The sequence below is a fragment of the Jaculus jaculus genome, chromosome X (genome assembly GCF_020740685.1).
Source record: "Jaculus jaculus isolate mJacJac1 chromosome X, mJacJac1.mat.Y.cur, whole genome shotgun sequence".
NCBI classification, from domain to species: Eukaryota; Metazoa; Chordata; class Mammalia; order Rodentia; family Dipodidae; genus Jaculus; species Jaculus jaculus.
Window position 1 is genome coordinate 113,120,974 of NC_059125.1, and position 12,593 is coordinate 113,133,566.

Consider the following 12,593-nt stretch of genomic DNA (forward strand, 5'->3'; position numbering starts at 1 on the left):
CATAAGCAAGTGCCTTTAACCAGTTAACCATCTCCCCAGTCCACAACTTTTAAATGCCTGTAGTATTTTTTTTTTTAAATTTCAGTTAGTTCATTTTATTTTTACTTCCATCTTGACACAGGATCTTACTTTGTATTTCTGACTAACCTGCTCACTATGTAACCAAGGCAGCCCTTGAACTTCCCTGTGATCTTCCTGTCTCAGCCTCCTAAGTGCTTGAATTTCAGGTGTGAACCACTCTTCTTGGATTAGTTATTTTATTTAACATTTCTGAAATCTTGTTTTCATTTCTTGTAGGTTTTCTATCTACTTATTGCTGTTTGCTGTGTTTATGCCTTGATTTGAACGTCTTTACTTTTCCCCCAGCTTCCTTCAGTTCTTTGGATATCTAGAAGTTATTTGCTTTAAAGTCATTTTCTAACATATCTGCTTTTCTAGGAATGGTTTGTCCTGAATTTTTTTTTCCTCTTTGCCCATACTTGCTGAGGGTGCCGTTCAGTGGTAGAGTGCTTATCCAGTATATGTAATGTCTAGCACTGTCCATTCTTTCATGGTTTTTATTTTATTTTATTTTTCTCAAGGCAGGGTCTTGCTTTAGCCCAGGCTGACCTAGATTTAACTAGGTAACACTCAGGGTGGTCTCGGACTCACAGTGAACCTCCTACCTCTGCTTCCCAACTGCTGGGATTAAAGGCATGCACCACCACACATGGCTCTTTCCTGTTTATTTTTATGTCTTATCATATTTTTGTTAAAAAGTGGATGTTTGGATCAAATGTGGTGGTGATTCTGGAAAGCAGGTCCTTTACCTTTTGCAGGTTTAAAAAACATATTTATATTTATTTTTTGTAGACAGTCACTATGTTGAGGACCAGCTTGATATAAACATCAAAATTTTGGGGCTGGAGAGATGGCTCCTCAGTTAAGCTGCTTGCCTGCAAAGCCTAATCATCTGGGTATGATTCCCCAGCACCCACATAAAACCAGATGCACAAAGTGGCACATGCATTTGGAGTTCATTTGTAGTGGCAGGAGGCCCCAGCATGCCCCTCTCTCTGTGTCTCTCCTATCTCCCTCTCTGCTTTCAAATAAATATTTTTTTAAATCAAAAAATTTTCTCAGGTATTTGGGGAACTACCTGTGAGTATAGCAAGTTCCTTTCTATTTTCCCCCATACATGCAGTGATTTCTGAATGTCCTCATTTTAATGTCTGCTTTCCAAAAGGGGCAAAGGAGGAAAATGAGGGAGAGGAAAGTTGCCAATATTTTAAATGCCCTGGAAGTTATCCTCATATGTGCTTCAGTTTTTGAATGTCCTAGTCTTTAATGTTTGGCTTCCAAAGAGAGGGAGGAGAAGAAAGAGGAAGAGGAAGGGTGCCAGTACTTTAAACCCCCTGGAAGAGGGGGGAACTTAAAATGCTGAGGGCAGTGTCAAACAACAATGGCCTTGGCCTTTGTGTCCTTGCTTCTGTAGTCAGAAGTGGCAATCAGTGATCAGAATAGAAATCACTAGTATGTAACATGGCATGGTCCTTTTTTTTGTTTGTTCTTTTCTTATTTTTATTTATTTGAGAGTGACACAGAGAGAGAGGGTGAGAGAGAGAGAGAGAGAGAGGGAGAGAATGGGCGCTCCGGAGCCTTCAGCCACTGCAAATGAATTCCAGACGCATGCGCCCCCTTGGACATCTGGCCAACATGGGTCCTGGGGAATCGAGCCTCGAACCGGGGTCCTTAGGCTTCACAGGCAAGCGCTTAACCACTAAGCCATCTCTCCAGCCCTGGCATGGTCCTCTTTTCCTACCCTGACTCCAGCAAACCGTATGACATCTAGTCTAGTGCACATCTACCTATACAGGGTGCTAAATAATTAGCCACTGCTAGGCTGAAAGTTAAAACTGACCAAACATGGATTCAAATTAAACAGCAATTTACCTGGTCCAAACCATTCTCTGAAAATGTCAAACCTTCAGTAACTTCTACAGTCTCAAAATAGTTACACAAGAGAGTTTATTTTCTTTAAAAAATTTTATTTGTATGTGTGTCCTGCCCATGTGTGTGCATGTCACAGTCTCTTGCTGCTACAAACAAATGCCCATTTGGCTTTACATGGGTGGCTGCGGCCAGCAGGCTTTGTAGTGATCCATGTCCCCAGCACTGTCTTGTTTTGTATTTTATATTTTCTTTCTTTTCTTTTTGAGAAAGAATCTCACTTTGTAGTACACAGCGGCCATCAACTCATGGCAGTCCTCCTACTTCATCCCCTCATGTACTGGGCTTACAGGTATGAGCTACATATCTAGTCAGGCTATGTCATAATGTTGCCTGGCATCTGTCAGGCTATCAACAAGCAATACAAAGAAATTAGAAACTTTTTTTTTTTTTTTTTTAGTTTTTCAAGGTAGGGTCTCCCTCTAGCCCAGGCTGACCTGGAACAACTTTTTAAAAAAATTTTTTTTTGTGTATTTTCATTTATTTATTTGAGAGTGACAGTCAGAGAGAAAGAGGCAGAGAGAGAGAGAGAGAGAGAGAGAGAGAGAGAGAGAGAGAGAGAGAGAGAGAGAATGGGTGCACCAGGGCCTCCAGCCGCTGCAAAGGAACTCCGGACACATGTGCCCCCTTGTGCATCTGGCTAACGTGGGTCCTGGGGAATCGAGCCTCGAACCGGGGTCCTTAGGCTTCGTGGGCAAGCACTCAACCCCTAAGCCATCTCTCCAGCCCAACTTTTGTTTTTTGAGACAGGGTTTTACTCTGTAGCCCAGGATATCCTGGAACTCACTATGTAGCCCAAGCTGGCCTCCAACTCCTGAGTTGCAAGGATTACAGTACAACAGGCAATTCTGTCAATTTGCTTGTTGTGTAGGTGGGAAGACATATTGCTGATGCTTCCTCTTCTGCCAGCTTCCCAGAATCCATGTATATATTTTAAAGTGTAGGACACTGAATCTCAACAGTTATAAAGGAACTATAAGAAGACGTGAATGTACCAGGTAGTTCTGTGTAGCCTAAAACACAAATGAGATAGAAGATCTGACTAAATGACATTTCACAAAAGATGGAAAAAATTTAATCTAATCACATTTGAGAGATTGGAAACAGGACAGGCTCTTGTTCTGCTTCAGAACTAAGGTTTAAAAATAAGGATTAGCAGGCTGGAGGGATGGGTTAGTGGTTAAGGTGTTTGCCTGCAAAGCCAAAGGACCCAGGTTCCATTCCCCAGGACCCACGTTAGCCAGATGCACAAGGTGGTACATGTGTCTGGAGTTCATTTGCAGTGGCTGGAGGCCCTGGAGCGCCCACTCTCTCTCTCTCTCTATCTTTCTCTCTGTCAAATAAATAAAAATAATTTAAAAAATAAGGATTAGAGCCGGGTGTGGTGGCGCACGCCTTTAATCCCAGCACTTGGGAGGCAGAGGTAGGAGGATTGCCAAGAGTTCAAGGCCACCCTGAGACTACAGAGTGAATTCCAGGTCAGCCTGAGCTAGAGTGAGACCCTACCTCGAAAAACAAAACAAAACAAACAAACAAATAAATAAATAAATAAAATAAAATAAAATTAAGGATTAGCCCAGCACTCAGGAGGCTGAAGGAGAAGGACCTCTGCAGGTTTGAGGCCAATCTGAGCTACTTAGTGAGTTCTAACCCAGCCTGGGTTACAGACTAAGACTCTGTCTCAAACAAGCAAACAAATAAACACAGCAACAAACATACCAGGGTTTAAATATCTAAGGTTTCCTTAAAGGTTGGAGTCTAATTCAAGTGAACCATTAATAAGCAGTATTATTTTTAATCAGGTCCTAATTGTTTTATGTGGGAGAAACATGGGTGGGTAGAATGATAGGGAGTATCAAATCAGGTATCTTTGATTTCTGTTCAAATGTATTTCTGGAAATTGCTGTTTAAAGCAGATAGATTGTCCAAAATTAGATATCGTCTCCAGAAGGGACAAAAAAATTATTAAAGGCTTTCTACCTGACAGATGATTTCTCTTTAGAAATACCTTTGACTTGATTGTAAGAAGTCCCAAGAAGAATAGCCATAGACTCCTAAAAATCAGTTAAAATTCTAGGTAGTGACCCACTTCCTGAGCCATTGTTGTTTCCAGTCATTAGCTTTGTGGTTTTGTTTGATTTTGAGCCAGGGGCTCATACTGTAGCTCAGGCTGGACCAAAGCTCATTGTGCAGCTCAGGTTGACCGTAAACTCATGGTGATCTTCCTACCTCTGTCTCCCATGTGCTAGAATTACAGGTATGAACCACCATAGCTGTCTACTAGTTTAGTTTTCAGGCAGTGCATTGGGTATTCCCCGTTTTGGCAAGGCATTGTCCTGCTCAGGGCTGTTCCTTCCTGTAGCTGGGCCTTAGGAAAAAACTATCCACAGCAGAGTCAGGACAGAGAATGAATATTAAGGGTCAAGGGCCTTTTGAGCTGCTATGTATGAAATTGACTATTAGGGAAACCTCAATAACATATTGCCTGTGGGATTGCTGTTTGGGCAAATGAAGTTTTTCTCATGGTAGAAGTATTGCTAATTTTATAACTCAGTGTAATCCAAGGTGTTAATGTAGAGTATACAATTTAACTATATAATTTGCTAAAATACTATAATTATAGTCCTTAAATAATAATAGTTGTCATTATTATTTGCAGTAGTAGGGATAGAACCCAGGGCTTCACAAACACTAGGCAAATGTTCTTTTGAGCTAACCCCTCAGTCCTTAGGGAATTAGTATTTATTTTGTTGGCTATTTTTTTCTTGTTATTGGTTTAGTTTGATTTATGAGATGGGGGGGGTTCTCCATGTGTAGCCCAGGCTGGTGTTTAACTGTAGATCCACCTGCCTATATCTTCTAAGTGTTTAGAACACAAGCATGCCTAACGTGCCTGGATAAATTTTTTAACTTTTTTATTGACAACTTGCATAAAATAGATAATATACCGTGATCATAATTCCCTTTCAGTACTTCTCCCTTAAGTCCCCTCTCTACTGAACCCCCTTTTCTATTTTGATGCCATCATTTCCCCCCTCCTTTTATGTAGGTAGCTTCTTCTTGTGTAGGTAGCTTCAGCCACTGTGAAGTCATGAATGCCAAAGTCACTTTGTGTCTAGATGACAGCATTGTAAGCAGTTCTCCCTTTCCTTTGACTCTTACATTCTTTCCCTGAGCCTTGTAGGGTATGATAGAGAAGTCTCAGTGCTGAACACTCCACTTTCACTTCTTTTCATCACTTTGGCCATTTTGAATCACCCCAGTGGTTACCTCCATCTGAAAAGGGAAAGAGTCTCTAACCAAAAGTGAGAGCAGCATTAATATATGGGGCATAAACACAAGTGTTTAGAGGGCAGTTTGATAGTCATAATATACCCATTTACTGACTATAATTAATTTTAAGAGAACTTTAATAAAATTTATTTGGAACACTGTAAAAAATATTTTATTTATTTATTTATTTAGAGAGAAAAAATGGGTACACCAGGGCCTCCAGCAACTGAAAACGAACTCCAAACTCATGTACTACCTTGTGCATCTGACTTACATGGGTACTGGGGAATTGAACTTGGGTCCTTAGGCTTAGCAGGTAGCTACTTTAACCCCTAAGCCATCTCTCCAGCATGGGAATAGTTTTTGACTTACAGAAAAGTTGGAAGAATAAGACAGAGAATTTCTGTATACTCCCTCCCAGTTTTGGGATTGTGACTTTGATAGTCCTGATCTTAAGGAGAAGTCCTCAACAAAGTTTAAAATGGTATTTCAGTTTCTTCTTTTTCCCTTCCCTCTTCAGACTAGTTCAAGGTCCAGCTCCAGCTGCTAAGTGTCAGACCTCAGGGGAGCAACAAAGGCTACTAAACCTCTTTCTTGTACTTCTTTGGAAAACTATATTAAAAAACAAACCAAGGACAAGATCATGTTAGCTTAGCAAGTACAATGGAAGATGAGTTTCATAAACTCACAGGACTGTTGAGATACAATGTCTTGATTGAAATGTGGATCCCAAGTGTAGGGAGCCCCCAGTTCCTGGAATAGGACAAGCTGGAAATGCTAGTATTAGAGTATACTCTTGGGGTTAGGGAGATGGCTCAGCAGCTGAAGTGCTGCTTACAAAGCCTGATGGCCTGGGTTTGATTTCCCAGGACCCATGTAAAGCCAGATGCACAAAGTGGCTCATGTGTCTGGAGTTTGGTTGCAATGGCAGGAGGCTGTAGAACACCCATTCTCCCTCCTCTCTCCCCTCTCTACTTGCAAATAAATACACAAATAGAATATTTTTTTAAAAGTATACTCTTCTCTATAGTTACAATATAAAAGGTACATTTGGTGCTGTGTGCATAGGTCCCTTATCAATGATCTATGTAGTGGCTACATTGAGTTAGGAATTATAAGTAATCTGGAGATTATTTGAAGTCTATGGAAAGGCATATGCAGGTTCTATGCAAACCCTACACCATTTTGTAGAGCACCTACAGATTTTGATATTCTCAGGGGGTCCTGGAATCAGTCTTTCATGGATACTAAGGAAACAATATAAGGAAGAGTATGACCTTGGGACTGGGTGTGGAGTTTAGTGATAGAGCACTTGCCTGTCATGCAGGAATCCCTGGATTCTATCCTCAGCAACACACACACACACACACACACACACACACACACACACACACACACGAGTTGGATGTAGTGGTAAACACCTGTAATGCTTGCACTTGGGAAGTGGAAGCAGGATGGTCAGGAGTTCAAGGCCAGCCTCAACTACAAAGTAAGTTCAAGGCCACCTTGGACTACATGAGATTCTGTCTCACAAATATAAAGAATTTGACATTAAAGCTACATTTCCTATGTTGTAATCCCAGCTCTGCTGTTGACTGATCATAGGTTGTGGAGAAAGAGACTGAGCTAGCTACTGACCTCCCTGGACCTTAGTCACGTTGTTGTTGTTAATTTTGTTTATTTTGAGACAAGGTCTTATTCTGTTGCTCAGGCTGCCCGGAACTTACTATGTAGCCCATACAGGTCTCAACTTTTGGCAATCCTCCTGCCTTAGCCTGCTGAGTGCTGGGATTATGGGTATGAGCTACTTTGCCCAGCCAGTAACTACATCTTTAACAGGAGATTAACAGTTGTCCCTCTCTCAAAGTTTGCTGTGAGGATTCAGCAGATTAATATGTGCAAGTAATTACATAACAGTGACTGTGTCAGTAAGTGTTAGGTATTGTTACCTAAGCTTTGTTATTGTTTTTTGCCTCTACGATGTGGGAGACTGTGTTAAATGAACCATTAAAAATCTTGCTGGCAATGATAAAACATTTTTTCCATATGTTTGATTTGAACAGAAACTCAGCCACCTGTGACGAATTTGAGTGTCTCTGTTGAAAACCTGTGCACAGTAATATGGACATGGAGTCCTCCTGAGAGAGCCAGTCCAAACTGTAGTCTCAGGTATTTTAGTCATTTTGGTGACAAACAGGATAAGGTAAGTTTGCTAGAACATGTGCTATTGCTGAGGTAAAGTGAATACTATGGCTCGAAGCCAAGAATGAGTCAAATTCTAATCTTACTTCAAAGTGGGAATTCTACTCTTACTTCAGAGCAGGAATTTATTTTGAGTTGTATTCAAATTTCCGTTGAGGAAGAGTATAGAAAAGGCTATTGATGAAATTAAAACAGTAAAAAAAAATTGCTAATTATTTGATCATTTAATGTAATTGAAATTTCTCTGATAGAAAATACTAAGTATCTCTTTTAAGCACCTAAATAATTATGTTGTTGTTCTTGGGGGCATGGAGGGAGGAATGGCTCAGTGTTTAAGGCACTTGCCTGCAAAGCCTAACAACCTGGGTTTAATTTCCCAGTAGCCACATAATGCCAGATGCACAGAGTGGTGCATGCATCGGAGTTCATTTGAAGTGGCTAGAGATCCTGGTGTGCCCATTCTCTCTCTGCCTGTGTCTTTTCTCTCTGTCTCTCTTTGCTTGCAAATATTTTTTTTTTATTGTTCTTGGGTAAAGTGCTTGCTGTACAAACATGAGAACCTGAATTTAGATCCCCAGCACCCACGTAAAAGCCAGGGATGATAGTATATGTTTGTAATCCCAGAACTGTGGAGGCAGAGACAGAAGGATTCCCCAGGACTTGCTGGCTAGCTATTCTAACTGCATTGGTGAGTCCCAGGTTCTGTGGGAGACCTATTTCAAAAAGAATAAAGTGGATAAGCTATTATGGAAGACATTAACCTCTGACCTCCACACACATGTGTACACACTTACATGTGCATCTGTACATACATTTGCACCTGAACATATATGAACATGCACAAACCACACATATACACCAAAAAATTGTTCTTACGTTCTTGCTTGTAGCTGTATCACCTTGTATCTATATAACACTCAATTTCCAGGGAAATTTGTTATTTGTCAACTTGCTAATTACGTGTATAGACAGAGAGACAAGAACTGTGATTCTAAAAATTAATGGTCAGTTGGAAAGTGGAAAAACAAGATATTGGTGGTGGGTGGACTTAGAAGGTTTCCTGATGCCTGTGGGAAAATGGGAGGAAACTTAAACTTTTAAAATTAGATGTAATCAGTTGATTTAAATGAATTTTTGTTGACAGGATTGGAAAAATTCTGGTTCTTACAGTAAATCTATTCAATTCTTTTATATGTTTAAACCTTCTTTTGTTGTGTGTGGTGAGGGAGAGGTGTTTGGGGTTGAATTGGTCAGGATTGCAAGGTGGCAAAATTAGAAGCTTTTATTAGTGGCAGTACTTTGGATTAGTGGATTATGACACCACCACTTTCCAATGAACTTTGGTGGCAGGAAGACATGGGCGAACTAGATTCTGGTTAACACACCTCTCACCTGGCCCCTTGGCTGTGATAAGCAGCTCACCCTCTCAGTGCTTCCATGTGCTTGTGTATAGACTTGCCCTTGACCACTCCTCTAGCTTGTTGGTCCACAGAAAATAATGAATGTGAAACTTTAACCGTGAGATTGGAACAGGCTCTTCTTCCAGAGGAAATAATTCCACTCTGCCTTCCTATCCCTTTCCCTGCTGAGGTGTTAACTATGGCTTAGATATTAGCTGCTGAAAAGTTGAGGTTTATCAGAACTACTTAAGATTCAGGTTGTCTAATATGCTACGTGCTGATGATACTTAGCTGTGAAACCCAAGCTCCTCTTATGTACTAATGGCTTTCTCTTGTCCCCTGAAAAAGGGCCCACATTTGAAGTCTTAGTGCTGGTTTCTGGTAGTTCAGCCTTGTAAAACACATTAAAGCTCCTTTTGGTGTAGATCCTCCAGCCATTTGAGTTTAATTAAAACTCTGATGAGAGGTTACCTTTCAGCTCTCCATTAGCTTGTCGAGGATGTCAGACAGAAATGTTGATTATTCCAAGAAATGGAGCCAGCCAATTCTTCAGTGCACATACAGAAATTTAGAATTAAAGGGGGGCTGGAGAGATGGCTTAGCAGTTAAAGCACTTGCTTGCAAAGTCTAAGGACCATGGTTTGATTCCCCAGTACCCATGTAAAGCCAGATGCACAAGGTGGCACATGTGTCTGGAATTTGTTTGCAGTAGCTAGAGGTCCTGGTGTGCCCATTCTCTGCCTCTCCCTCCCCCTCTCTCTTTCTGTGCCTTTTTCTTCCTCATAAATATATATATTTAAAGAGAACCTTAGGAGGCAGTGCAATCAAATAGAATTGAGTCTTGAAAATTTGTTTGTTCCCCTTTATAGCTTTGTTGTGTTGAATAACTCATTTAACCTGTTGGAACACACATTTCATTGTTTTAAACATGTGGGGATGTGGAGGATAATAATAGTATTTGTTTAAGTGGATGGCAAGTATATTAAAGAAGACAAAGTCTTTAGTGAACCTGATATAGTTGGTGCATAAATGATTACTAGCTGATATTAATATTATTATTTTTAGGTCAAAACATATGAACTTGCCATTCTTGGGCTGGAGAGATGGCTTAGCGGTTAAGCGCTTGCCTGTGAAGCCTAAGGACCCCAGTTCGAGGCTCGGTTCCCCAGGTCCCACGTTAGCCAGATGCACAAGGGGGTGCACGCGTCTGGAGTTCGTTTGCAGAGGCTGGAAGCCCTGGCGCGCCCATTCTCTCTCTCTTCCTCTATCTGTCTTTCTCTCTGTGTCTGTCGCTCTCAAATAAATAAATAAATTAATTTAAAAAAAAAACATATGAGCTTGCCATTCTTATGGGACAAAATGGAGTGTAGTACGACAATGTTCCTTTTCTCTTCTTGCCCTTGGGATACCAAGTCAACATCATAAGCAAAGCAGAACTGTGCATATCCTTGAGGATCTTGAGCAGAGATATCAGGATGGTTTGCACATGGTAGAGGGGTAGGCAGATGTCCAGTGGTTCCACGATGAATTAGATAAGCTGTGCATGCCATTTTTAGTCTTTCCATGGGAGGTCTATCAAGATGACAGACAGAGATTTGCAGATGATTTTTCAAGTGGCAAAAACTAGCATCAGTGATTGTCTTCCACCACTGTTTTATCCATGTCTATTAATTCCCTCATCTGGCAACTAGAAGGTGGTTTTGGCAACATATTTTAGGTATATTTTATCACAAGAGATAGGGAAGTCCCACTGAGTAAATTATTCAAAGGCTCTTCCGTCTAGACATGTAGAGAGGCAGAAACCAAGGCTGACTCCCTTTTCTGCTAAGAAAGGAACTTTGTAGTTGGAAATGATGTAATGGAGCCAAGTGGACATTGGTCTTTAGGGGGACAGACAAGTTCAAAACTGTAAACTTGGTTTTTGTTAAGTTCTCAAATCAGGCATGATTCTCTGATGGGTGGAGAATACTCTCATAGCAGCTACCAGTAGAATGATTCATCAGAGCTGAAAGTCACACATCTATCATCAGGAGCTGGGAAGAATGTAGTTCCTTGTCTGATCAAAGAGAGACATGTTTGACTTGGTAATGATTGATACACAGAGTCCCCACTTTATGCATAGCAATTCAATATTGTTTACCTTGAATTTAGAAAGGTATATTTATTTGAAACGGGGTCCATATCCTCCTTCCTCTACTTTCCAATTGCATTGATTACAGGAGTGTATACCATGCCTGACTTGGAAGGAGATTTAATTTTTATTCTGAGCTGTTACTTATATACTAAAAAGATAATATTCAAATTTAGATACTAAAGTATTTTTACTTTTTAAAATATTTTATATATTTAATTATTTAATCGATAGAGAAAGAGAGAGAGAGAGAGAGAATATGAATATGAGCACACCAGGGCCTCTAGTCAATGCAATCGAACTCCAGACACATGCACCACCTTGTGCATCTGGCTTACATGGCTACTGGGGAATCGATCCTGGCTCCTTAGGTTTCACAGGCAAGTACATTAACCACACAAAGCCAACTCTTCAGCCCTACTAAAGCATTTTTAACCCAAAGATTCCACTATATTAAAATGTTTATGTAATAAAATTATTTAGTTCTCTAAGTGGAATAATATTTGATATAGTAAGAGAACTGAGATTCTTCCCCCCCCATGGTCCTAATTTGTGGTATTTTAAAAATTACTTTTAAAATTCAAACATGCTTAAATTTTTTAATAGTACAATTTCAATACTGAGGATTGAACCCAGAGCCTCACACTTGCTAGACAAGCACTGTACTACTGCATTACTCCCACAGCCCTAACTCACAATGTTTGGCATGGTGTCTTCACAGAGCTAAATACAGCCCCAGAGCAAGAGTTATGAAGGATCCTTGAGTTATCATGACTCATTTCTGGGCTGTAATTAGTAAAATAGTGAAGTTGATGAAACTCACATTAGAAGCCATTCTGCCACACTTATCACACTCCTAAAGACAGGTGTCCAACTTCATTGGCTCAGAAATGTTTCCTTGGCATACATCCATATGTCAAGGGCCAATCCTTACTTTACCATGGAAATTAAAGTAAGGAAGCATTCCAGGAAGACTTCTGTCAAATGGTACATTCCATCCCAACAGGCAGAGCCTATATGGGAAGCCAAATGATAAAGGAGGTTTCTTGGCAAGGAATCAGGAATTCGTTGTGAAAATATCCTTGGCTATGAATAGTTAGAGGCCCCACTGAGGATAACCAAAACTATACTGGATTCTCCATGTCCACATGGCTAAATCATTGCCTCTTTTCTCCCAGCCAGGATTTTATTCAAAGTTCTCTCTTTTCTGACCTACTCCCCTTTCAAGAATGTTATCATAATTGTGCCTAAAAACTAATCTGTCTCTATACTCATGTTATTACTCTGGTATACTCATTGGTGATTTGCCAGCTGCCTTTTTGAGGGTATTCTCATGTTCTGGTTTTAGAGGTATCTCAGTCTGCATGCAGGCACATGAAATGTCACAATATGTACTTGGGGTGCTAGATGGAGCAAATTTCCCCTTCATTGTGACCAGCTTTCCCCTCCATGGCCACCCAGATCATATGAAAGGAAATACTGTCAGGAACATGAATCAGAAATTATTGCAAAACAGGAAATGTGCTTCTTGGAGCTTTGATTAAAAACAGTTCCATTCCTAACTATCCCAACTCTTTCACCTTCAGAAATGTTTCCTA

At 40.4% G+C, this 12,593-nt stretch overlaps 1 protein-coding gene across 2 annotated transcripts in view; it reads left to right on the forward strand.

Moving 5' to 3' along the window:
• The window catches only part of Il13ra1 (interleukin 13 receptor subunit alpha 1), a 74,009-nt gene that overhangs the window by 9,688 nt on the left and 51,728 nt on the right, over positions 1-12,593 (forward strand). For both annotated transcript variants that reach the window (XM_045140788.1, XM_045140787.1), the window contains exon 2: positions 7,326-7,465. In XM_045140788.1, the coding sequence (XP_044996723.1) occupies positions 7,326-7,465 (140 nt within the window). The remainder of the gene's footprint in view (positions 1-7,325; positions 7,466-12,593) is intronic.